The sequence below is a fragment of the Apodemus sylvaticus genome, chromosome 3 (assembly GCF_947179515.1).
Source record: "Apodemus sylvaticus chromosome 3, mApoSyl1.1, whole genome shotgun sequence".
NCBI classification, from domain to species: Eukaryota; Metazoa; Chordata; class Mammalia; order Rodentia; family Muridae; genus Apodemus; species Apodemus sylvaticus.
The window spans coordinates 129,625,509-129,653,115 of NC_067474.1; the positions used below are offsets into that span (position 1 = coordinate 129,625,509).

At 42.7% G+C, this 27,607-nt stretch overlaps 1 protein-coding gene across 2 annotated transcripts in view; it reads left to right on the forward strand.

Moving 5' to 3' along the window:
• The first annotated feature begins 847 nt into the window (after positions 1-847).
• Efcab14 (EF-hand calcium binding domain 14) overlaps positions 848-27,607 on the forward strand; it is a 40,553-nt gene continuing 13,793 nt past the window's right edge. Inside the window, exons 1-9 of one of the 2 annotated variants that reach the window (XM_052177033.1) lie at positions 848-1,179; positions 1,507-1,963; positions 3,357-3,505; positions 10,388-10,533; positions 17,773-17,871; positions 21,290-21,400; positions 23,283-23,369; positions 24,327-24,518; positions 26,449-26,529. In XM_052177033.1, the coding sequence (XP_052032993.1) occupies positions 1,782-1,963; positions 3,357-3,505; positions 10,388-10,533; positions 17,773-17,871; positions 21,290-21,400; positions 23,283-23,369; positions 24,327-24,518; positions 26,449-26,529 (1,047 nt within the window). In that variant the 5' untranslated portion in view covers positions 848-1,179; positions 1,507-1,781. The remainder of the gene's footprint in view (positions 1,180-1,506; positions 1,964-3,356; positions 3,506-10,387; positions 10,534-17,772; positions 17,872-21,289; positions 21,401-23,282; positions 23,370-24,326; positions 24,519-26,448; positions 26,530-27,607) is intronic. The other variant, XM_052177034.1, reaches the window with a different exon arrangement.

The window sequence follows — 27,607 nt, forward strand, 5'->3', positions numbered from 1 at the left end:
CTTTAGTCCCAGCACTTGGGAGGCAGAGGCAGGCAGGTTTCTGAGTTCGAGGCCAGCCTGGTCTACAAAGTGAGTTCCAGGACAGCCAGGGCTACACAGAGAAACCCTGTCTCGAAAAACAAAACAGAACAAACAACAAAAAAAAAAAAGCTAAACCAGGTGTGATGATGCACGCCTTTAATTCCAGAACTTGAAATCGAGGCAGGCAGATCTCTGAGAGTTCAAAACCAGCCTGGTCTATATAGCTAGTTCTAGGCCGACCAGGACTTCATAGAAAAAAAAACAAAAAACAAACAAACAAACAAAAACACTGTTTATCTGGTATTTGAACTTTAAACTTTACTAGTGGTCTGTATTTTATTTGCTAAATCTGGCAACTATATACAGTGAGGCAAACACATTGGTTATTGTGTTTAAGGCAGCATCCCCAGAGCTAGAACAGTCTTGAAATGTATTTATTGGATGGATGGGTGAGTGGGTGGATGGGTGGATAGATGGATGGAGGGAGGGATGAAGGGATGGAAGGATGGATGAAAAATTCAACTGGGTCATTAAGAGTCTAAGAGTAAGAAGAACAGGAGTCTTTGAAGAACTTTTCAGAAGGTGGAGCCTCGGATGCCAGTCCCCGCCCCTGCTTCTCTGCAGGCAAAACTCCGCCTCCGCTCTAGGTTGCTGCAGTCAGCCGCGGTCCTACAGGGGGCGGGGCCTACTAACTGGGGCTCCAGACCCAGCCCAGGTCAGAGCCGCGGCCCCTTTAACTCTCCACCTCCCCAACACCACTCTCGCCCTCCTGCGTGACGTCACCGTGGGGCGCCCAATGGGGGCGCGGCTTACTGGCAAGCACTGCCCTGGGCCCGCTGCCAAAGGGGAAGTGAGCTAAGGCTGGAGCTATGGCCTGGGTTTGGAGCCTGCGGCCGCCGCCGCCGCCGCCAGCGCGTCCGGTGAAGCCGCGGCCGGAGCAGGGGCCGGAGACGCGGCTGGACTGGCCGCGGCGCGTGTGAGTTGAGGAAGTCGCCGGTGGCGGAACTCTTGACACTCGGAGCACTTCAGGCTGGCAGAGCGGTGGTCACCCCTCATCACTGCGCCCCCTCCAGGCCCTAGCAGCAGGGCTGGGGTTGCTCAAGGCTTCCGCTCCTCTCGCACCGGTTTCTACAAACTCAGGACTGAAGCCACGGGAAGGTGATCATCCCTAATCCCAGAGGGCGTCCTGGCCTGGGCGTTTTCTTGGAGCCCAGGCAGTGTGGGTGCTCTCCTGTCTCCACCTCTCCAGTTAAGGATTAGAGAGTTCCCATTGCCTGCTCTGCAACGTCTCCTCTCCTCCCATTCAAAAACAAGTTTATTTTCCTTCTGCATTGGGAATCTTGTCCCAGGCATCAAAAGTACTTTAGTTTTGTGTTCTTTTCCCAGCTTCTGGAGCACTCCTAGAAATATTGGCTGCCTAGACGACTTAGAATTTCTTGCTGACTTAGCGGGTTGTTTTGTTTTTTTGTTTTTTCCTTTTGACAGGTAATAGAATTTATCCATTTGGATCGCCAGTTCCTAGGCCATCTCTATGTAACTTCCTCCCCCCACCCCCATCCTCCTGAGTCCAATTTCCTCTGGGTTCCATTCTCCAGCCCTCAGTAGATCTGGTCAGTCCCACCTCTGGGTGGGAGTGATCAGGGGGCTCTGGCCCAGGATTTCCAACCCTGGAAGGCAGCTCCAAGTCAGCGAGAGAGTTGGGTGTTGGCTACGAACCTGGCAGCTCAGGCGTGGGCCCGCCACTCACCCCCCACAAAAAGATGAAAAAGCGCAAAGAGCTCAATGCTTTGATCGGCCTGGCTGGGGACAGTCGGAGAAAGAAGACCAAGCAAGGCCCAAGCAGCCACCGCCTGCTTCGCACTGAGCCCCCTGACTCAGACTCAGAGTCCAGCTCAGAGGAAGAGGAATTTGGAGCAATTGGAAATCGCTCTCGTTTTCTCAAGTGAGTGTAGCAGTGGAGAGGGCTGAAATGGGCAAAAGACATCTTGCACTACTACCAGCCAGGCAAACAAATGAGAAGGAGAAAGGAGTCCTTAGGAAGAAAAAAGGAAGCAGGCCTTGGGAAGACGGGGGAAAAGAATGTTGGAAAGAGCAAGTTCTAACCCTAATGAAAAGTATGCAGTCAGTCTATGTCCAGTAAGTGCTCCAGATCTAAGCTGGAAGTGTGAACTTGGAGAACGGGCCGTCGCCCAAGAAGGAATTAAAAGGTTACTAATGGAGACCGAGGAGCAGAGAGGCTTTTGGGGCTAAGCATTTTTTAAAAGTAGGTCAAGGGACCTTAAGACCAATACTTGTTTTGTGTTTTCTTAATGAGCTTGGATATTGGTGATGGGAGAATATGGTGAAGGGCTTACTGTCAAAAGTATGAACCTTGCAAATAGATACAGGGTGAGGGTACGGGGAAGCAGTGGGGTTTTTGTTTGTTTGTTTTCTTTTTCCCCCAAACCAGTTTCAGGTAGAGCAACCACTAAACAGGTGAGGGTTGAAGACTGGGGGATTAAGAGGTCAGTGTGTGAGGCAGCTGAAGGAAACCGCAGACATTGGAACTGTCAGAGCAAACTGAAAGCAAAGGAAGTCTGCTGGGGTGTCAAGACCAGCGTTAGGCAGAGGGCTTGGATGCTAAAAGAGTTGTGATCTTTGGGGGTTCAGAATCTGTGTCTTTTTGTTAAGACTTTGGTTAGTTAAGGACCTCGCCAAATTTGTGTTGCGAAGGTCATCTGATGAAGTATGAGTCTCCAAAGTTGCCCTGCTGCCTTAGTTTAGAACTGAAAGCTAGGTAAAGTTTGGTGTGAAATCCAGTGTGTTTCTGTTTCCATCCTCCCAAGGCAGTTAAGTTAAAGAATATCAGATGTCCACGTAAGCCAGCAGATCTTGTTTCTCTCATTCCTTTTGCAGTAAAACTTGGTCAAGAATGTGTGAAGTTTCAAGAAATGAGGCAAGGTCTCCTGGGCTAAGTGAGCATATATGGGTTGCAGGGGACAGTAAATCACAATGCAGAGATAGAATTCCATAGAACCACTCGTTTTTACCCTGAGTTCAAGCTCCAAAGACCACCTTCCTGAATTGACAACAGGGATCTAGAGCCTGCAAGCTCTTCCTATAACCCATGAGAACTCCCTGTTTCCTGTGCAGTTTGAAACCTTTGTACCCAATAGAACTTTTCACAGGTCATATTCAGTAATTTTCAACCTCCTCCTATTAGACGTTAAGTGTTATCCTTGGTAAATTCATTGGTCTTTCATTAGAGAAGATAATCGCATAGCAACATACTATTGCTAACAAAGCTGTTCTCACAGCTACCTTCTCACTCATAGGTGAATGTGTTCTTCCAACAGGGGAGACTATGTCCGATGCTGCAAGATCTGCTACCCCCTCTGTGTCTTTGTCATCCTCGCAGCCTGCGTGGTGGCCTCTGTGGGCTTGGTGTGGATGCAAATGGCTCTCAAGGAGGATCTGGATGTCCTCAAGGAAAAATTTCGAACAAGTAAGTAGTCAGGTTTTTTCAAGTTTTGGGAAAAACTGGCCCATGCTGAATTAGGAATTTGCCCATTTTGGTAAGCAGTTATGCATCTTGTCTGCACACTACTGTCAGCTTAAAAAGTGGTAGTAACACTTGTTTTTCAACCCATAAACACACTCAGTGGTTCTGTACCATCGGACAAGTAGCATCTGAAATCAGACACTACAGTTTATCTCCATGTGAGGGGGAGCAACTGTAAACCAGAAGCCTGATTATAATCAACCTGCAGCCGAGCCCCAGGTACAAAGTGGCTGTTGAAGCACTACAGTTTCCTTCTACCTCACAGAGCCAGCAATTAAAATGTGGAAGTATCTGTCAGGTGACTTCCTCTTTCGAAATACTGTAGGAACCTAGGAGTGGACTGCATTCATTCCAAGAGTCTCCATTTACCAACTGTCTGCTTGTCCCAACTGACAAAACTGTTCCCCAAACAGTCCTCTAACATGGAGGGCATTATTTTTGCTCTTCCCAATCCCCTGTGTGTATGTTTGTGTGCGTGCACATGCCTGTGCAGTGGTAAAGATGAAAATTACTATTTATATTCTCAGAAGAAACTGGGTGGGCCAGATGGTTCAACAGATATAGACACTTGCTACCAAACCTGAGTTCAATCTCAGAGATCCACCTGTGCTGGACAGAGAGCACTCACCCTTGCAAGTTGTCCTCTGACCCGACTTCCACAGACACATTGTGGCATCTGCACTCATGCACTCACTCTCTCTCTCTCTCTCTCTCTCTCTCTCTCTCTCTCTCTCTCTCTCTCTCGCACACACACACACACACACACACACTAATAAACGAATAAATGAATGAATGTTAAAAAAAATCAAGCTTAGAAAAGTTAAGTAGGTTGTTTAGCAGGTAAGTGTATAGAGCTGAGATTTATACCTGTTCCTCTTGCCCTTTGTCCCAAGTCCGTATTTATAGCCACTGCTATACCACATTACTGTTTCAGTGCCTATAAAAGTTTCACTAATGACTACAGGTGCCCTCAGATTACCCTGTATCAGCTTGGATTAGTAGTCTGAAAAGTTTAGTAGCTGTTGGAAGAGCTGGTTTTCTGCTTTTCTGCATGTGTTTGTTTTGGTGTTCAAGCATAGAGCAAGAACTAACAGGTAGCCAGGAGGCTACTCTCCACAGGACAATTGTTTGCGCTGTCTGTTCCAAAGAGGAAAGCTTCAAATACCATGAACATCACCATCTTAAAAGTTTTAGGGAGCATTTGATCCTTTGAAGCACAGTGCACAGTGCTGAATAGGTGTACTGATAACAGTTTTGACCTTGAGCCCAGCACAAACAATGGACAGATTTGTCTCACGAAGGAGTTTTGTGCTTTAAGAGACTTTTTTTACTTACAAAATGTCATATATTCTAATTACAATTTTATTTACAATTCTAATTACAAGTTTTATACATCCAAACTACTTTTTTTTTTTTCTGAAAGGCATGCTTGTATAGTAGTTTCAACCAGGTTTAACTAACAAATTTTGTTCTTTTTTAACAACAGTGTAATTTTTGGTTCTAGATTTAAAGAATTAATTTTTTAATTAATTTCAGTTTCAGTTTAACCACAGACCTCAATGGTAATAGCACACCAGGAAATTGACCACGGGCTTCCCAAAATGGTGTCTCCAAAACTGGAATTTGAGCTTTTACTTTTCCTCTTAAACCTAGAAAATCACAGCCTCCTGAGGCAGGAGGATCAGTCAGGACAGCTACTCCTCAGAGTATGTCTCTAGTGACAGTGCTTTAACAGTCTTTTAATATTCACTTGGGTTTTCTTCTGACATTCTGGTCCAGGGATGGGATTGGACCACAGTTGTTCATCAGAATCATCCTGATGTGTATAGTTGAATCAGAATGTACATCTTTGGGTTTCTCCCTGTGTAATTCTTGTTTGTACAATACTGCAAATATTTTTAAGCCTGTATTTTTTGTGTGTAAATAATAATCATAACGTGAAAACAGTGTTGAACTATATGTAACACTGAGTACACCTTTCTTTCCTATGAATTCTCCATAATTAGTTGAGCTTCTTAGGCTTGTGACATACCTTGTTTTGATCACATACAGCAAGTATATGTGTACACATTTCATACATTGCTCGGTTCTACCCTGCAGAGACTCCTTTGTGCAGCCATGCTGGGCCTGTGTTTACAGGATACCAAGTTAGGACCTTAGCTGGGCTTGCCATGGATTTCTTTGTCTGGAAAATGTAAGACATGTGGTAGGCCTGGCAGACAGTCGATAAATACTCGTTAAACATTTGTTAATGCCAGTTCCTAAAAATAGTATATTCAGGAGATGCCGCTCTATCCATACACCTGGGCTGTGGGGGCCAGCTTGCTATTGAGGAAGATTTTCCTGTAGCCAGAATTGCATTTGTCAGCCATCTGAGTAAAGCAGGTTTGGAATTGTCAATCTGACTGTGTTGTTGGCTTTGCTTTGCCACGATAGAAATGTCAGTGGCCACTGAGGTCATTCAGAGGGCAAGGGCTCTTACCACCACGCCTGATGACCTGTCCAGCCTCTGGAGTCCATGTGGTGGAAGGAGAGCCACTCTTGTGAGTCATACTCTTACCTCAGTCCATGTCACGGCACACAAACACCACCAGCACAACACGCACACATAAGCACACGCAAGAAAGAGGAAGAAAGAAAACAAAGACAATCAGGGCCTTCATGAGGGAAGGAGACTGTGCCCTGGCCTGCTTAAGCTATACTACTGTGAACTGATTACTCACTAGTTTTGGTTTCCAAAAAAAGGGGAATGAACAGTTATCTTGACTAAGTGGAGTAATTTTACTACATTTAAATAATCATATTTAAAAAACTATGCTTGCACTTTAAATATATCTCAGTAAGTTAATTTTTATTTCTTCTTAATCTGATAAAACAGTGGAACCTATCAGCTCAGATAAGACCACCTGCCGGTTTGACTTGACTGCCTTTTGAGATATCAGAGCCTCTTGTTCCTAGTTTCAATAATTTTTCCAAGGAACCCCTGAAGGATAGGAGAGCTGGGGACACCCCTGAAGGGTAGGAGAGCTGGGGACACCCCTGAAGGATAGGAGAGCTGGGGACACCCCTGAAGGATAGGAATGCTGGGGATACCCCTGAAGGATAGGAGAGCTGGGGACACCCCTGAAGGGTAGGAGAGCTGGGGACACCCCTGAAGGATAGGAGAGCTGGGGTCACCCCTGAAGGATAGGAGAGCTGGGGACACCCCTGAAGGATAGGAGAGCTGGGGTCACCCCTGAAGGGTAGGAGAGCTGGGGACACCCCTGAAGGATAGGAGAGCTGGGGACACCCCTGAAGGATAGCAGAGCTGGGGATACCCCTGAAGGATAGGAGAGCTGGGGACACCCCTGAAGGGTAGGAGAGCTGGGGACACCCCTGAAGGATAGGAGAGCTGGGGACACCCCTGAAGGGTAGGAGAGCTGGGGACACCCCTGAAGGATAGGAGAGCTGGGGTCACCCCTGAAGGGTAGGAGAACTGGGGACACCCCTGAAGGATAGGAGAGCTGGGGACACCCCTGAAGGATAGGAGAGCTGGGGTCACCCCTGAAGGGTAGGAGAACTGGGGACACCCCTGAAGGATAGGAGAGCTGGGGACACCCCTGAAGGATAGGAGAGCTGGGGACACCCCTGAAGGGTAGGAGAGCTGGGGACACCCCTGAAGGATAGGAGAGCTGGGGACACCCCTGAAGGGTAGGAGAGCTGGGGACACCCCTGAAGGATAGGAGAGCTGGGGACATGCCTGAAGGATAGGAGAGCTGGGGATACCCCTGAAGGATAGGAGAGCTGGGGACACGCCTGAAGGATAGGCGTGCTGGGGTCACCCCTGAAGGGTAGGAGAGCTGGGGACACCCCTGAAGGATAGGCGTGCTGGGGTCACCCCTGAAGGGTAGGAGAGCTGGGGACACCCCTGAAGGATAGGCGTGCTGGGGTCACCCCTGAAGGGTAGGAGAGCTGGGGACACCCCTGAAGGATAGGCGTGCTGGGGTCACCCCTGAAGTGGGCAGCAAGGCTTATGGCTTACATTTCTTTGCAGTGAGAAGTGACTTGATCCTTGAATTCGAAGACTGGCTAGCCTTCAAAACACTTTTTATAAAAATGCATTGCTTGCATGTTTGTGTGTGTGTGAGAAGATTGGGTCCCCCTGGAGGTAGAGCTACAGACTCTTGTAAGCTGCCATGTGGGTACTGAGAATTGAACCTGAGACATCTTCACTACAAAGCCATTTCTTCAGTAACCACAGACTTGTGAGCTTGCATGGAGATGCTAGGAACTAAACCCAGGTCTTCTGGAAGAGCACTTCTGGAAGAGCACTCTTAACCACTGAGCCCCTGGCCTTAGAACTTAATTCCATTATCCAGAATCAGGTATTTTAAAAGACTTCCACAGTTCTCCAAAGCAAAACTCTATCTCCAGTGTTCCTCTGTCAGTGATGAAGCAATAGAGAAAAGGGAAGAATTTAGAAGAGAAGGCAGGTCTTAACCAGTCGGGCATCTCCTTTCCTGGTCATCCAGGGAAAGTAGTGGTTTGATATTTTGTACAAAATGTTAGATGTTGTATGACTATGATACAAAAATGTGTCATTGACATCTTAAGCATCCTAAAGAGTGTTGGTCCTGTGAGCTTAGTTTGCCTGTTTGCTCTCATTTCTCACTATAAAATTAGAACAATCACATAATTCTTTCTGAGCCTATATTTTCTTACCCACACATGACACATGAAGATGTATTTTTGCCTCAAAGGCACTTTGGTCATTACTCTTTTAGGTTATAGTAATCCTCCCTTCACTTCTAGTCAAAGAACTTTAGAATCTTTCCTATACAGAGGTGTCAGACCAGAGGACTGGCACACAGTGGAGGCTCAGTAATATGTCATTTGGTGATAATTACATCAAAGTTGATTACAAATTACGGGGGCATTATATGAATACAAGACATAACTATTGACATGGGTATGTTGTGTTTGAAGACTGTATGTAGAAATTTTCATTCCCTAGTCATAAAGATGGAAAAAAAATGAGAATTAGGTAAATTCTTTTGAGATTCAACATATTAAATTTTAAATGAATTACTTTCCCTGGTGAAAGAACATGAATAAGTAATTGTGAGTTGTTTGTTTGCCGTACTTCCATTTATGTAACAAAAGTGCCTCTTGACTAGTCTCTCCTAAGAACCCACATCAGATAATGGCTACGATCCCCTCTTGGCTCATACACTCCTCAGCATCCAGTGTCCTCAGGGCCTGCTAGCATCATGTATGTATTAGGTAATAGTTGTAACTCAGGTTATTTATGTGTCTTACTTCTTTTCCACTTCTAAATCCTGTTTATCACATGTAGATTTCAGGAAAGAGAGACCCTCCCTGTTGATGGTGTCTGACCACCTGAGTATGGAAGGCATTCACGGGACAGGCTTTTCTTTACAACCTAGCTGAAACTCTAAGCAATTCAGTGACACAGAGCTGCATTCGTTAGAATGAGTAATAAAATGTCCTTACTGATGTTTTCTGCAAACCATGTGTAAATCAAATACTACACTAAATGCACTCAGGAAAGTCTGTTATTTAGAATGCAATTCTATGGCAGCAACTTTTGAAAAATAAATGGAAATACGTAATTTCATTATTGTGAATTGTTCCGTGGTGGGCTTGCTAAGAGGAATGTTGCCACCACCTCCTGTCTTCGTGAGGCCTTGTTATTGTTAAGTGTGCTTGCTTGTCTCACAATTTTACTTCCTGAATTCTCTTTGTTGGATTGAAGAGGAGAGTGATGTACTGAGACATATGTTTGCGAGGTCGGCAAAGACCAGGTTTATTTAGGTAACAAGTATTTACCAAGTGCTTAAAATGATATTCTAAGTGCAGACCATACAGAAATAGACAAAACCAAGTCATGGAGTTCACATTTTAGTAAATTATTTTATATTGACCCTGTATGCCAGTTTGGGGGCTCAAAACTGTGTGTGTGTTTGTGTGTGTGTGTGTGTGTGTGTGTGTGTGTGTGTGTGAGAGAGAGAGAGAGAGAGAGAGAGAGAGAGAGAGAGAGAGAGACAGACAGACACACACAGAGAGAGAGAAGACAGACAGAGAGAGGGAGAGAGAGAGAACAGTAACTAATCAGGAAGTCTGTGACCTGAAGAAAAATGACGTAGGTTTCATTCTGGAGGAACAGCCATTATCAATATTTTATTTTCCATTAAGAAGGAAAAAAAATGCTTTTTAAAGGAGGAGGGGGAGAGCACAGCCTCCGCCTCGGCCTCGGCCTCAGGCTTCAGATCTCTTACCCATGCAGGAATTGTTTCCACAGAGTCTAAATGTCCCCCTGTGCCTCACCTGACACGTTTATCTTCTGTTTCTTCTTAGCTTTTGAATTGGTTAAGAAAACACTATTTGTGAAATAATCTTATTCCTCATATTAGTATTTGAATACCCCCCTCTCAGTCAGCCAACTTGAAGTAGAAGAAAATAAGCATTTAGAGGTAGTTTGTAACAGCACTTTGTGCATTCGTGGGATAGGAGTTGTAAGTCTAACTGACTAATCTGAATGCTGGTCAGACATTTATTTATCACTGACTGCATGCCTGGTTAAAAGTGGTAAAGCTGCACATTTACATCACAGGGCCGCCCTGCCCCCACATTCCTCTTTTTCAGTGTAATTAGGTAATTGTGAATTAAGTCATCATCATCCCAAAATTAATTCACTTATTATTCATTAATCTCTCTTCTTCCCTTCTGTCCTACCTTGTGATTGCTTCCCCCGCTCCTCACCCTCCATTTTGGGATCAGAGGGAATGTGATCTTTATTTACAATTGTTTTTATTTTGCTTTCAGTGGAGTCTAATCAGAAAAGCTCATTCCAGGAAATCCCCAAACTTAATGAGGAACTTCTCAGCAAACAAAAACAACTTGAGAAGATTGAGTCTGGGGAGCTGGGCTTAAGCAGAGTCTGGATCAACATCACAGAAATGAATAAGCAGGTACTGAAAGTGTGACTTTATTCCTGTGTAAGCTGTGGAAATGAATTACATTAGTTGGTGAGGAGCATTTAGTATGAATTTATAATTCAAGTTTTGTCTTTTTAAGTTGGAGTTTACTGGGATCACAACATGTTAAAATAGTAAAATAGCCAAAAACAAAAACAAAAAAAGTAACCTATCATTTGCCAAAATTTTAAATGCATTTACCAAGTATTTAAAATGTTAACCCTTTCTGCACATGCAGACTTCCACATTATAAATAACTGAGTCAGCTTTTTCTACAGACTAATATAGTATCAAATAAGAAGGAATACCATCTAATGCCTGTTGCTATTAGATGAGTTTGTTTTGTTTATGAGAGTTTACAAACTTAGAGGGTTATACTGGAGTACAGTGCTATAGTGGGAAGCCAGGTCTGGAACAGCCAAATGGCTAATGGTCAGGTAGAATAGTTCAGGAGCAGGCAGAGAGTCACCTGACTCTTTGGCCAGACAAGCAAGTCTAGAGAAACCTGTTCAGCCTCAGAGTTGTTCAGAGCTCAGTAGGCATTGCTTCCAAAAGGACTGTCAGAGGAGCCATGTTTATTCTAAGGGTTTCTGACCGAGATTCTCACACATGTAAAGAGCCACAGTTAGTACTGGGATGCAGAGCCTGTGGTCATCGGCCTTGGGTTTTGAGTTGGTTTTGTTGTTGCTGTTACTGTTTTAGTTTGGCTTTGTTGTTGTTGTTGTTGTTGTCAGTTTACTTAGAAAAGATATGGTCATTGAAAAGACAACTCAAGTACCAAATAAATAATACACATGGAAAATACTTAAAATTGGGCTTGTCATCTTAGTTGGGATTAAGAGAACAATGTCTTCAGGATGGAGTCCAGAATGAGCCAGTAAGAGGGAGCAGTGTTGGAAGAACAGGCTTGTTAATACTTACAAAGTCACACCTTTCAGCCACATTTTGGGAGTAGGAGAGTAGGATAGTTCAGTGTTTAAGGCTGAAATTCAGTGGTCTAGGAAAATAAAATGTCTGCCTGGAACCCACAGTAAAAATATCTATAAAAATATCCCAGTAAGCAGTGTGTGACACTGTGCAGTGGTGTGACTGTGTCCCCCAGTTCAAGTGTCAAGTGTATGTGGAAGGGCGGCCTTCCGTGGGTAATTAGCGTTTACCCCAAAATGGTTCACGGGGAGAAAGGGAAGCCATCTGGCAGCGTGCGTGTTCTTATCACACACGTGGGGTACCCTCCACTTTATGATAAGCCAAAAAGTCCTCTTTAGATTCTTACGTGAGCTAAACGAGCCTATTTATAAGTCACCCACTCTATGGTATTTAGCTCTGGCTGCAGGAAGTAGACTAAGACACCGAAAGTAGCTAAAATGAAATTTCTGAAAGCAGTGGCTCACCCAGAAAGTGTTTAGTGCCGTATAACATTCCTAGTCTTTCCTTTTGGGGGCTTTGTTTTATTTTGGTTTTGGTTTTGAGACAGTTTCATTACGTAGCCCATGCTGGCCTGAACACTAAGATGATATAAGCCACCACACCTAGCTCTGTTTTGTTTTGTTCTATTTTATTTTATTTTATGTCTCAGAGGAAACAAGTGACAGATGATACCAACTAGTATTTACTAGTTATCATTTATTCTTAGGTTCTCGGTAATTAAAGAAAAGCAGATATTCATTTCTTTTGTGCACAGAGAATAGAATTACCTGTGGCCCTACGTGCACACAGCAAAGGAGCAGTGTGGACAGAGATGACATCACAGAGATGACATCAGGTGGGAATAGCACAGCTCTGGAAGAATGAACGTTTCTCTTGGACAGTCTGTGGATCCCAGTTGGCAGAACAGGGTCAACCATTCTCAGGCAAGGTTAAGAACATCAACTGTCCGTCTCCATCTCCTCCTTACACACTGGCATTCTAGGACTGCTCAAAGAGAACACTGGCCCTTGGTGTGCTCTAAGACGTCCTCCGACCTTGTGCATGAATCTGGAGAAGGTCAGACTAAAACTCTTTGTAGATTAGTAGCAGCAAACCTTATGAGATGCTAGATTGACTTATTAAAGCCAACGTACTACAGAAGAGTTCTCTGCTAACATTGCCCGGATGGATGGGATGCAATGAGGTAGAGCTGAGTGTTGTTCCCAAAGGGAGCTTGGCAGTCTCTGGGCTTCTCCAGTCAGTGCTACACCTCACCTCAGGTCTCCGTTCAAGTCAGTGGCCAAAGTGAGCCAAAATAGAAGAAAAGTAAAAATAATGTTCACAGCGGGCATGGTGGCGCACGCCTGTAATCCCAGAACTTGGGAGGCAGAGGCAGGCGGATTTCTGAGTTCGAGGCCAGCCTTGTCTACAGCGTGAGTTCCAGGATAGCCAGGGCTATACAGAGAAACCCCGTCTTAAAAAAAAAACAAAATCCAAAAATCCAAAAATCAAAAAAAAAAAAAAAAAATTAGAGTGCAACACCATTGCCCGGCCTGCCTGTTCCCTCTTGACGGTTATAGGACACCTCCCTTTTTGTGGAGACAAATATTTACCAAGCTCCTTTTATGGAGCTAAAGCCTTTGATTGTGCCTCAGTCCATTCAGACTGCTCTAACAGAAAGCCTTAGACTAGGTAACTTAGGAGTATGGAATCTATTACTTGCAGTTCTGGAGGCCCAGGACTCCAGGACCAGAATGCCATCAGATTTGGTTTCTGGTTGAAGGTGCATTGTCTGCTCCATGCATGTCCCTTTTTGTTATAGCTTCATTAGCAGAAGGGGTGAAATGGCTTTACTGGACTATCGGTGAAAGTAGAGCCCTCTCTTATCATGCCTGAAGGACCCCACATTTTACTGCCACCATATTGGAGATTTTGAACATGAAACTTTTAGGGGAGCACCAACATTCAGACTATAGTAGGTTTAGAGCCAAAAAAGATGCAATTACTTATCCCAATGGTCTTATGGACAAACAGAAAATAGGAAAGTAAGCAGCTTCACATGAAATAGGCCCATGAGGCTCAAATGCTGAGGCCATATTTAAATGAATATGCAACCCACGTTAGGACCAGCTTTCCCAGAAGTGTTGTGCTAAGTCTGAAAGGGAGATGGACCAGGTGGGCCATGGAGAAAGAGACGGTTACTCTGTAGGACACAGTACAGTTAATCCTTGTAATTTTATCTACCTGCTAAAATTTATTGGTAACCTCAGAATCTGTGAGTATGAAGCTTTTTAATCATCCATTGATACATGCACAGCAACAGTAGCTTTGTGTCACCCTACAGACACTGAAAGCTGGAACACTCTCCCTTGTTCTGCTGTCATGCAGTAAACAAGTGGGGTTCTGTGCTGTATCTCATGTCCCTTTTTACATTTTTATCCACTGTGTCTGATTTTACTGCAGGGGAGGTATTGGGGGGGGGTCTGTCAGACATCACTTTTTCCTGCTGCGGCTGTGAGGTCAGTCTCAGCAGTGTTGTTAAATATGATTAACCAAGAACACATGTAAAACAGGGCTATATATTAAATTGAGGTGTTACTGAAAATGTGGCCAAAGGGCTCACAGGAACCTAGCCCTCACCCCTAGGAACAGTGTTTAGCATTCACTAATCCATTGTTTGCTGTAGCTTTTCAGAAGATAACTACCTAATAACAAGAATGGAGTACCTTTGTAAAACAATAGACAAGTGAAAAGACTTTGGATTGAGGAAATTTTAGTCTTTCCTTATAGCCCTCTTTGGGCCCCGAAGAAGCCAGAGATAAAGTAAATCAACAAGCACTGTTATCAAAGACCTTAGGTGCCCTTCTGTAGTCCCCCCCCTTCTGAGCACTCCAGTGACAGTCATTTGCATATACATCTACTTGCACCAGGAGACTGTACAAGTGCTGGGCCTCAAGCTGGTGGTGAAAACCTGGGTAGTGGTGATAGATAACTGTTATACACTAAATGTTTCCTTTGTGCACACCACTCTGTTAGCTGAACAGCATGTATGATCTTTCTCTGTGTCCTTAAGTTACCTGAAGTAGTGAGTGGTACACCCAATGCAGATAAGAAAATTGACATTTGCCTGGTGGTGGTGGTACATGCCTTTAATCCCAGCATTTGGGAGGCAGAGGCAGGCAGAGCTCTGTGAGTTCAAGGCCAGCCTGGTCTACAGATCAAGTTCCAGGACAGCAAGGGCTGTACAGAGAAACCCTGTTTCAAAAAGCAAAGCAAAGCAGATAGACAAAACAAAACAAACAAACAAAAAAGAAAAAAAAGAAGAAAAGAAAACTGAGACTCAGAGGTAAAAGAGCTTACGCTATTGCCGCTGGGTGTAAATCTAGCATTGAAGGATTTAAATCTTGGGAACCTGTTTTCCTTCCATTTTTATAGGAGTACGTAGGGCCAGTTGCACCTTTAATTGCAGCACTTTGGAGACAGAGGCAGGAGAATCTCTTGAGTTTAAGGCCAGCCTAGTCTACATAGCAAGTTCCAGGACAGTCAGGACTGTGTAGGAAACCCCTACTCATAATAATTCATCATTTGTGATTTCCGTAACTTTTTCCTCACTATTTAAAGAACATTAAGTTCAACCCTGAAGAAAAAATAGCACTTCTGCTTTTGAAGTATAAAATTTTATATTAAGCAAATAGTCTACAATGGCTGTTTCTACTTTTGCTGAATAAAAAAAAAAAATCATAGACTAACATAGAAGTTATAACTTATCTTTGGCTAAATGTGATTTTTTTTTCCTTAGTACTTTCTATTTGACTCAGTTTTTAGTATCTTCAGATTGTAAAATGTGACATTTGTTGATAAGTTCTGATGTAATACATGAATCCGGTCTCACATTCTGGAATCTCTGAGACCAGTGACAAGGGGAGGGCATCCCTTGTCTCTCCGGTCCAACTGTGCATGTATATAGAGTAACTATATAAACTATATATGTAAACTAGAGTTTCCCACACAGTTTGCTCTGCTGAAGAGGGTGTAGGAGCACATAACTGAGCTGGGACCAGTCTGTGATCCAGCTGACTCTCCAGAGTCTAGAGTCCAGACCCACAGTGCTTGTGGCATGGAGAGAAGGCCTAACCTGCTCCTCCTGAGTTGGTTTTTATTACTTCTCTAGTTTTAGGTGAAATGGCAGCTTCCAGCAGCCACACTGGCCTTTTCTGAGACCATAATGTTCCTAAGATACTTCTGACTAGCTCTGCTAGAGCCTCAAGATATTGGAGTACCTGAAAGAATAGTTTCTACCCAGACCACTCAGAGCACAGTGTGTTATTATCCCTTTAGGATCCATTACCGGTTGTCAGTGAAAGGAGTTTATTCACTAGTGTGTATCGTGTCACATAATAGGGCATGTAGAATAATCAGAAAACATCGCTGGGAGGAATCTCATATTCCCATATAGTTGTCTCTTGTCAGTGACACACTCTGCACTGCATAGTTTATACTATGTGGTTTAAAGCTACAATAGCTTTAATATTATCAGCTTATCTGTTACACCAAGTGTATATGTAAATAAATGGAGACATTCAGTAGATGGTGTCCTCCAGCGTCCTTTGTTTACTGAATATATCTATGTATCTAGTGATAGGCATCTAGATTATTCTAGTGTTTTGCTGGTACAAATAAGAAAGGCCTGTTGTGCATATTTCCTTGTGCCTGTGAGCAAGCAGTCTTCAAGATAGGTTTCTGTAAATGAAGTTGCTGAACAAAGGATATAAACATTTGAGGGCTATTCTTTCAAAACAATCCTTTTTCAGTTTACATCCCCATGAACAATACATGAGAACGCCTGTTTCCTTATGTTCTTTGAAGCCTCAATATTATCCAGAGCTTCTTAAAGGAATGGAAAAAACAAAAAACAACAAAAACCACAGCCTCCCTGATATAATTGCTGCTATAAGAGGTTTATAGCTATCTAAAAGTATTTTTCAGTGTGGGCTGAGTGTCTCACCTTTTTGTTTTCAGATAGAGCTAGAACTCTGGTGAGTGGTCTGCATGTTTGAGAACGCTTAGGGAGGATGGCATGTATAAGTGCTCACTAAATCTCACTCCTAAGGAACTGCCACTGATTAATCGGTTGTACTCAGCAATGTGCTAAGAGCTTGGTCACGGGCCCTTTAATTCTTGTAACATATTAATCATCTGTTGCTGGGTTACATTTACTCTCTAAACTTACTGGCTTTAATACAACAAACCTTCATTATCTCTCACTTTCTGTATGCCAGAAATTGTGAGGCAGCTTAGCAGAATGTTAAGGCTAAAACCCTAAGGTTGCCGTTAACTAAGGTGCACAGAGAAAATGCCAAATGCCAAGATTCTGCTGTCTCACATCCTCTCATGCCTGCCACAGCTTGACCTGTAGCAAGTGCCCAGAAAGTTGGGTGTTTGGGATGCCACTTGTTTCAACTATTGATTAGGCCTTTGTTCTCATCCTAAAATTTAGAATAAGAAAACAGTCTGGTACTCAGACTCTTTGAAGAGTGTTTTGAGTCGCATTGCAAGATTTGTTAGAATGTGAACTTGAAGCCCGAAATTGCATGTTACTCAGGCTCTCCCAGCCCCCATTCAAGACAGGAATCCAGCTACTTAGAATCCTACCCCTAAGTAGCAGAAAGGAAGCCACATTTTATTTTTATTCAATTTGTTTTAATACATTCATTGCATCCTTCAGTGAGTCAGTGGGTATTTATTGAGCTCCTTCAGGGTACAGAGTAATGCTGTGGTTGAGCTATTGAGTTTGAAATATTAATCACATTATTAAACCAAAACCAAGTCCCCAAGTAGCTGAAAGTGCTGTTCAGGTTGTCAGGATACCATTCATGAGGACTATATTTTGTGGTGATGGGCTTTTACTTTATAATGTATGTTCCCACTTGGACAGGAACAAAAGTTCAGTGAAATAACTAAGGTGTTCTATTTTACCAAAGTGAAGTTTTGAAGTGGTCCTTGATCATCAGTCTTTTCTGTTCAACTGTTGAAGGATTGTGTGGTAGTCACTGCATCTTTTGAGTAATTGAAGGGTTTTACACTGTGACACTGCTAGGACTAAGGTGAAGAATGACACTTGCAAGCCTCTGCCCTCTGGCACCAGTTCAGACTGGGCAGAGAACTCGGGATTGTTGGTGCTTCCTGCCTGCATCTCCGCTCCTCCCACAGGATTGCTTTTTCTCCACTCTGGTGAGCTGACAGGTACTGACAGTGTGAACTAAAGAGTTTGCGAAGGAAGGATATACTCTACAAATTCTGTGTTCATTGTTTATTAATCTTTTTCAGATTTCTCTGTTGAGTTCTGCAGTAAACCACCTAAAAGCCAGTGTCAAGTCGGCCGCAGACTTGCTCAGCCTGCCTCGCACTGTAGAGGGACTGCAGAAGGTGAGTGCTGCATTTGGGCACTGTGCTCACCCTAGTGCTCGAATTCTTGCACCTTGACAATTCCCTTCCAAAACCTGGTATTTGAAATCAGCTGCTTCAAAAGAGCAGTGTAGTATATGATTGTATTCTATGGAGTACAAACTTTGGTAGTTAGGCCCTTAGTTTTCAACAGGTTACTTTATGGTTCATACAGTTTTTCATTTGTCTGTGTGGGTTTCAGAATTGCTCTTCTGGTACCATTGTGTTAACAGGTGGTAGTTTACATTTTAGTTTATCATTACACTTCATGACCAGCTGTGGATGAGAATTACTTTAAAACTCTGCTTTTCTATGATTGGAAAGGAGTTGAGTTGTTTTGTTTTGCTGCTTAAAGATGATCTAAAATGGATGCTGAAGTTAAAAATTAGGGAGCAGGTTTTGACAAGGGTACTTTTAAACACTCTGGGGTATAAATTGAAAAAACTTACTTTGGAAACAGTTGGGTATTTTCTAAAAGCATTTGTATAGATCCTAAACAATTACTTGTGTGTGCACTATAGAATCCAGGGCTGTGTGCAAAGATCAGTGCATAGTTTCTGTTTATATGTAGACATAGCAGACAAGTCCTAGCCAGAAGGACAAGGACAGGAATGCCTAGAACTGAATAGGGAGTGAAAAGAGGTAGGAGGGGAACAGGTTTCTCATTGATCACGGGGACCATCCCTCACAACAAGAAATGAAAGAAAAGTTGTTAGAAATAAGAGCCCCTGGCGCAGTGAATTTTAAATCTAGGATTCATGGCTTTTAAAAATTAGTCTGTGATGTTTGTTTGATTCAATTATATTCCAGACTCTGTTTATAAATGTCTAAATTGTTATACAAAGTGAGAAATTTCTAAACCACAAACAACAATAAAACTTGTTGTTGTACAACCACAGCACTACGTGGTTTGCTACTTGTCCAGCATGATCATCTGCTCTCAGGGTTTACATTAAAAAGCTCAAAGCAACTTTAATGAGGCAGATTCATGCCATTACTCCCAAGAATCAAGTAGAAAAAGACAGGCCTCTGTAGCTTTACAGAGGCAAACCTAGGCAGTCTTGCATTAGAAAAGGAAACTGCCTTGTTCTCTTCTCTTTAATTCAATAAACACTTGTGGAGCTTTCTCCCGAGTGTACCAGGCACTTTGCAGTTGGTAGAAATACTAGTTTCAGACTTTCATTCTAGGATTTACATGATCTGTCAGCTGCTTTCCTAAAAACAACCCCTAAACAAGAGCTCACTATCATCCTGTGCCCTGCCGGGCTCAGCCAGCCAGCCAGTGAGGATTCTCAAACAGTAGGTGCCTTTGAGTGTCTGTGGCTTTTTGTAACAACAGGGCTTACATAGCATAGTAACTTAGAGACTACCCCAAATGTCCTCTCTTTGCCATCCTGCTAGGCACTGCTTTTACTGCAAATGATGATGCACTTTTGAAATGGTAATTCATCTCCAAAACTTAGCTAGCTTGTATTTATGTCACATAGTTTTCTAAATATTGAAAGTGTTATCATCTCCTGTTCTAAGGTCTTGTTTCAGTGTAATTTTAAGAACTTGGGTTGGAGGCTGGGGATGTAGTTTTGTTGGTGGAGTGCTTACCTAGGATCCACAAAACCCTAGGTTTGATTCCCAGCACACATCAAAGCAGTGGTGTTGATGTAGGCCTATAATCCCTGCACATGGAAGGTAGAGGCAGGAAGATCAGAAGTTCAAAATCATCCTTGGGTTGGCAAGCCTGACTGCATGAGACCTCCTCAAAACAGTAAAATAACTCTGACTAAAAATCTATGTATTGTCAAATAAATAAATAAAATTAATGTTACAGTATAATTTGTCAGTATATAAAGATATAAAACCCACCAAATAATATTCTTTTGGATTTTTTTTTTTAAGTAACTAATAGAGACTGAAGAGATAGATTGTTGGTTAAGAACATATACTGCTCTTTCCTGGACTGGAGTTTGGTTCCTATAACTTTAGCTCCATGGGATGCAGTGACCTCTTCTGGCCTCCACAAGCACTTGCATTCACATGTGTGCACGCGCACGCACACACACACACACACACACACACACACACACACACACACACACGCACCAGACACTCATGCATAATTTCTTAATTTTTAAAAGATGACTTCTGAGTCATACCTGCTGTATACTTTGGTTCTTTAGGACTAATAAGAGCAAAAAAAGTAGTTGCTCTTACCTAACTACACTCAATTGCTGACACAATTCTACTGCCAGTTGGGTTTCCTAGAGCCAAAAATTATATCCACCCAATTTTGCTCAAAAGTCATGACTTAATCTTCCTGACTGCTGGCAGTCAGCAGCATTGACTCTGGCTATCTGTTTGCCTGCAGAGTATTTAGCACAGAGTTTAAGGGTGGGTATATCATCTGTGAGTCCAGGACTTTATTATCTTTTACTTTATTTTTTTTAGTATTTGAGTATTATAAGCAATTATTTTAGGAAAACATCTTTTATTTAAGAAAGACTGTTGTTTTCCTTAATTGGGAAACTAGCTTATATTTATATATGGGAAAATGTTCATATAAAGAATAAATGTTTATGGTTTTTGTTAATTGTTTCAGTATAAGTTACATGGAATTCATAGTTTGAATATAGTTGAAATAATTAAAATATTTATTTATATTCAGTTAGTGTTTTAGTGTAAATTAAAATCACAGCATGCCACTATACTGCCATTAGAATGGACAAAATTTTTAAGTTAACAGCACCTGTAGTTAGAATGTATAGAGTAATATGAACTCTCTTAAACCCTGCAAATGGGTCTGTAAAATGACACAGAAAGTCATATGTAAGTTATATGTAAGCTTTTTTAGTAAGTTAGGCATAGATCTGCCATATAGTCAGCTGTTCATCTATGTATTGTGGTAATGAGAAGCTGAAGGAAGATGAGGGACAAGACCACATGAAGGCCGCCTCACGAAGGCTTGTAGCAGCTCTGTTCAGTATCAGATACTGAAAACAGCCTAATGTCTACTGACCATTGTTTTGCAAACAAGTTGACGAAGCCATACCAATGGTGTGTGGCATTCCGACCAGCTTAGATGGTAAGTCTCAGTTGTACTTGGTGAAAGAAGACATACTGAACAACATCTTAGAAAGTATGTGCTCCTTGTTCCCTTTATGTAAAGTGCTAGAAAATGCCAACTGACACAGAGATAGAAAATGAATAAATGGTTGTCTTGGGTCGGAAAGGAGAAATTACAGAGAGGCATGAAGAAACTAGGGGTGGAAGGTAGTGTCTGTTGCTTCTATTATAGAAATAGTTTCACAGGCTTATTATGCATTTTGAATACCTGCATAGATTACATGTCAGTTATGCTTAATAAAGCTCTTCAAAGGGCTAATATTCCTACATTGTTTCCATACAGAGTGTAGCTTCCATTGGCAATACTTTAAACAGTGTCCACCTTGCTGTAGAGGCGATACAGAAGACTGTGGATGAACACAAGACAACCTTGGAGTTACTACAGGACAGTATGGTAAGATCTGTAAGCATTACGGAAAGTCAGCATGATCCTGTTCACCATTTCCTGTGTTAGTCGTGACATTAATTTCCCACTGAGCTGAGCAGATGCTACTCTACCTGCTTTAAAAGAAAAAAAAAAAGCAATGTGGACTCATTGGTCTGCAGTCTGAAAGTCAGTTAAGGCAGATGGGATGGAAAGCAAGGTGTTTTGCAAACATAGTACTGGAGGAGATGCTCATAATACATTTTCCAAAGATGGAACAGAAGGAATAGAAAGAGATCAGAAAGGTATCTGAAAGAAGGAGACAGAAATAGAAAACTGACTCATTGATCACTGCAAAGTAAACTACTCCAGCAAGTCGTTGTTTCTCACTCGGAGCATCGGAGATGTGAGCAGCGTGTTACACCCCAGTGCGGAGAGACCACCTAGAGCATCTAGAGGAAGAACAGTCATATTAGGTGGGCCATCTCCCTCCAGGTGTTAGTGGGATGCAGCTATATATATATGACCTAAACCATGTGGAATCCATCCTGTACCAGTCCCCAAGATGAACTCAGGGAACCCACAGAATAGTAATAAGTAAGACATTTTTGTTGTTTCGACCCCAAAATTTGAGGATGGTTTGTTGTGTAACATCAAATAGCTTCTGTGGAAGCTAATGCTTGCCATTTCCAGCCTCCCCAGTCTCCTCATGCAGCTCCACACACAAGCCCCCACAGTCATCCAGGCAATAGCCACTTTGTAACAGCTCCCTGAAGGATTTATGAAGGTAAGGAAAAGGGGCACAGGCCTTGCTGTCCTGATGGAGAAACAAGTTGACTTGAGACTCTAAACTTGGCAGTTTGTACCAAGGAACCAGAACTGCATCAGAGTTCCAGAACGGGTTTTCATGTCTTCAGAACCAGTGCTCACTGTTGTTAGCAAGTCGCTGTTGTTACTAGTGGGGCTAACCCAAAAGGAGACGTTTCAATGTAGGTATCCAGACACGTCCCTTCTGAGTCCGTCTGTCACTGCAGACCTCTGTAACCCATCATAACAAAGACCTCTCCTCTGTCTTATAATAACTTACCACTCCTCTGTCTTATGTATGCTCTCAAGCAATGAGCCATTTCCTAAAGTACTGTCTCCTAGCTGAATATTTTATGCTTCCTAGGACCATTGGGTGTTACACTTTTTTTTTTTATCTTCAATTTATATGAAGGCAAGGTTGATAAATGATAAATGTGATTTCAGGCTTTAAGGAAAACTGTTTTCCAATTGTACTGTTGTAATTGAATCAGTATCTTTTAACCTTTCACAATTTCCGGTAATAATTCTTCCTACTAGAGCACACTGTACTAACCTATGGCTGTGGGCTCCAAAGGAATCAGCTATGCAGCTCTTCTCATAAAGGGTGAAAATGTATCAAAGCATGATATACTTAGGTATCTACAAAGAGAGAGTAGAGCAGTGGGTAGGAAAGGGAAGAGTCATCCTCCAGTGTAGATATCAACATACCTGCAAGGGAAACCAATCATATGTGTATTCGCTGTGAATTAGATTAGATTATGCAGGTTCTCTGCATTGTAGAGAACAAAGGAGAGGAGAGAGGAGTTTCTGGGGAATTCATTCCATTAAGAAACTGAAAAGCAAAGAAGGAGGAGATCAGATTCCTGGGGTAATCCGGGTGCTGCAATCCAGCGTCTGCTTCAGGCTGGGCACCCTCAAAAGTCCATGATACCTTTGACACCTTTCAGATGGGTCATACTGTAAGTTTTGGGGAACCACTGTAAGTTATTCTGTAGCTATATCCTGGAAAGGCAAGTGTGTTCCAGGACCATCCAGATGGTTAAGTAGCCTGGTAGCTAATTGTTGCTTGTCTGCTAACTTCCATTTGTGCTGACATTTCTTAAAGGAGACCAATGGACGCAACCAAATCACGCCATCGCCCTCACCTCCATCAGAATATGACAATAAAACCCACAGTCAAAGTACAAAACAGGTACTTTTTGCTTGGGACTGTGGTGGGTCATGGAGATCATCTGAGGCTGTGGGCTTCACACAGAATGCCCCAGCGGGTACCTCCAGAGGTACCTCCTTCATCACCCTGCCCGAGAGTGGAGCAGAAATGGGCACATGCTGGTGCTTGGGAATTCTTTCTCTTCTCCACACTCTGCTTCCTTCTGTCAACCAACAGAGTAAATTCCTTTTCATATCCTTGAAAGATATAAAATGACCAGATTATCCTGAAACTATGATAAGTAGCAGCCAGGGCAAGGGAAGGGTGGGTGCAGAATCTAGATAGACAGCTGTTTTGAACCATAAAAAACTCTGATAAGACTGATGGGAAACATATTCTTGAAACTTGGTGTTTTTAAAGTCTGAAGACAAAAGGCAGAAGGAGGACGGGAGGGATACTGGGATCAGAACGTCATTAAAGAGAGTAAAGGAAATCTTCTCTAAGAATTTCTGCCCTGAGTTTAATGCTCTTTAAAGCCTATAGTCATCATTCCTCTTTAAGTAGTAATCAGTACTAGGAGATGTCAATAAAAATAATTGAGTCTTATACTAAATAATGCACTACTTGCTGTGCTTTTGTTACATGAGCCAATTTAGTAATTGGTATTGTTCCTAAGGTAGTTTTGTTCTGACGAATTAGGCTAATGGGCCTTCAGTTAATAACCTACCAGCAAGTGAGGTAAATATCGGAAAAATAGTTCCCAAACTCACCACTTTGAGGGACCAGAGTGGGAGCTTGCAGAGAGTTCTCCACCCTCCTATCTAGCTGAAGCCAAACAACCCAAGAGAGGGCACAATGTGGACAGTTTAGAGTAGGAAGAACAAAGCAGATCTAGGCAGTTGGTGGTCATGGCCAGGAGAAAGAAGCCCCTTGCCTCCTGTCCTGCTTGTCTAGTTGCAGTGTTAGGTGGATCTACAGTTCAGTTTATTTCCAATCTAGGATATCCTGTACCTGCACAACTCCCTAGAGGAAGTCAACAGTACTGTAATAGGATACCAGAGACAGAATGACCTTAAACTCAAGGGGATGAGCGAGACCCTCAGTAACCTGACACAGAGGCTCAGCCTGATAGAAAGTGACGTGGTTGCACTGAGCAAGGCAGAACAGAGAACAAATGTGAGCTCCAGCATGGTAAGCTTTTCAGATCTCTGTGACATGTTCTTTGTTGGTGTGTGTTGTTGTGTAGATGATCTTCCCCATCCTCATGTGAACAGTAGTGTGCCACACTTGAGAGACTGCATGTTTGTTTTGTCCTTAACTTACTTCTCCTTTAAACCATACAACAGCTCTCTGAAGAGAGTAGCACAGGGTTTACAGTGTGTGTTGGGAAGGGTGATATCAAGGGTCAATTTAAACACATCATCTCACAACGGCTTATTGACAGAAATGACAAATCTTTCACAGTGTTGCCAGTGGTCCATCAGGTAGAGACACATGGGCACATATTTCCTTTTCTTTTTTCTTTTCTTTTCTCTTAAGATATTAGTAGTGGTGAGAGTGACAGATACAGAAATCTTGTGCCATTTTGTTTTTAACCCTGAACTTGGCTTACAGATTCATCCTGCTTCTGTCAGCATAGAGGAAACCTTTTGCATATAATGTTAGGAAATCCATTTAAACAGATGAAGTTGCTTCTATAAACAAAGCCAACCAATTAGATCACACAGAAAAAAATATGAAAGGAGAGAAGGAATCAGTTGGGAAGGAGATTAGCAGGAGTGGGAGGCACACAGGGTTGATGGGGAGTGGATTGAGGTGATTATGATATATTCTATACATGGACGAAAATATAATGAAACCCATCATTATGTATAATTAATATATGCTGATAAAAACATTTTTAAACAGATAAAGTCAGAGCAGCTCAGCTTCCAAGGTCAGTGAGTTGTTTTCTGCGTTAGAGAACTGAGCGACCCACTAAATCACTGATGCTCGCTGTTGGTGAGGGTTTCTGGTTTCCACGATCCCGTGAACCGTGCTTGCTTTAATCACATTTCCTCCGTACACCATGCTGGGATGCATGGGGATCGTTTCATTAACAATGATAGGTCTCACTTTCAAAGGTTTCATACAGCAAAGACACGTGTACATTTTTTGATGGAAATTATACTCTAAATTCAAGAAACAGCCAAAGCTGGGAGCTAACCCACTCATGAGATAGAGCCTGGCACAGGATACGAAACACTTGAGCTGGCTCTGCCACAGTGAACTTGGCAAGCTGCCTGAAAATGGCTTTGAAGGGTTGGGTAGAAAGACCTGTCCCCTTCGGCCTGGCCCTCCTGCTTTACAAGAGTGTGTAATTTACTACAAAGCTGTGAAGATTAAAGGAGTCCTAGTTTTTAAAGCCTTTTTGAACTCAGCTAAGCTAAGTAGGGGCTAAGAACTTTGGGTGATTTGATGAATAGTGTGCCTTGAAGGTTTTTCAAGGCTTATTGTGAAAACTTACCACACTATACCCCTTGCTGTCTCTGCCCTCCCCTTTTTATTTTTATCCAGCAAAGAAAATCAGTAATAGTATCCATCTGTCCTACTATTTCTTCCAACAGCGTCAGACCAAGCCTGGATCTGGGTAGAAGTTACGTTGCCTTTTATTCTGCAGTTTTAAAGTTTGTGAATAAAACATTTAGAAGCCTTTATTCCACTTTGTCTCCTTGGCCCTTCCCCATCCTCTTCTCTTCTCCCATTCCTTTGCCATTTGTGTTTAAAGTGGTTCAGATCCCTCAAATAAATGTGAGCAGTTTGTTTAAGAAGTATTAAGTGCCAGGGTTGGAGTGATGGCTCAGCTGGTAAAGTGGATGCCACACAAGCATGGAGACCCAAGTTCAGAACCCCAGCACCCACATAAAAGCCCGACACAGTGGCATGAATCTGAAACCTGTTTGTTCTGGGGTTGGGCGGAAACAGGCTGGCCAGCCAGCCTAAACAAAATGGCTACTTCCCTATTCAGTAAGAGACCCTGTCTCAAAACACACACACACATGCACACGTACACAAGTGTTTGATGTCATTTAAGTTTTAATGTCTACCCTTAACCTTTTCTTCTTTTTTTTTGCCCTCTAAGATGGGGAATAGGGCTGCCACTCTGAAAAGAGAGTTTTCGGTGACCAACAGAACTGATACTGTAAAGGCCCAAAGCATAAAGGTAAGGAACAGGAAGCTTCTGTAAAGTAAAAACAAACACATCACCGTCTCTATGATACCTACATCCAGCCATCCCCTCTAAAAGGGGCACTTTGATCTCCTGTAATAAACTCGAACAATTACAGAGCAATTAGTAGGTTCAGGTATTGGTGAATGAATGACTATCACATCAGGCACATACCCTATACTAAACACTTTACTAGGAGCTGGGATGGCCACAGAGAATGAGACAGACCCCTATGGTGGCACAGCTCAAGACTAAACTAAACAGACAGTCACAAATCTGATGAGTATTGCAGTGGGAAAGCGTCCGGTATGATACAGGCATTGAGGATCAGGGTGGCCTTCCCAAGGAAACTGAGGCAGTTAGTGTCCTGGTTTGCTTTTGTCACTGTGACAAACACCATGACCAAAAGCAACATGGGGAGGAAGTGTATTATAGCCTCTGGGTTTGAGTCCATTATCAAGGGAACTCAGCCCCTGTTCATTATTTATTTATTTATTTTGGTTTGGAGGGTGGTTGGTTTTTCGAGACAGGTTTTTTCTGTGTAGCCCTGGCTGTCCTGGAACTCACTCTGTAGACCAGGCTGGCCTCGAACTCAGAAATCTGCCTGCCTCTGCCTCCCAGGTGCTGGGATTACAGGTGTGCCCCACCACGCCCAGCATCTTTCCACGTTTAAATTGCATTCTTAACACTTTGATAGACCTGTTAAGTCCTGCTAAGATAAGGGAGAGCTGGGAAGATTGAGTTAGCACAGAGCCATCTGAAATGCACACAGTGTCTGAGTTCAGAGGATAGGGGGTCCTAGGCCAGGAACTTAGCCTAAACCGTATCAGAGAAGGTCTGGATGTAAAGCCTTCTATCTTTTCTTTTTGATCCTTAGTAAATTCATATTGTCTGGATAAAGTCATGTATATTTAAGATTCTGATGCATTATACAGTGGACTTTTATTGAGCTTTTAAACTGTTTCTATACTTTTCTTAAACATCATTTAGGTAATGACAAGAACATTTTTAAAAAACAGATTTAAATGTTGAACACAAAAAAGTTAACAGATGGTTAATATTAGAAAGTAGT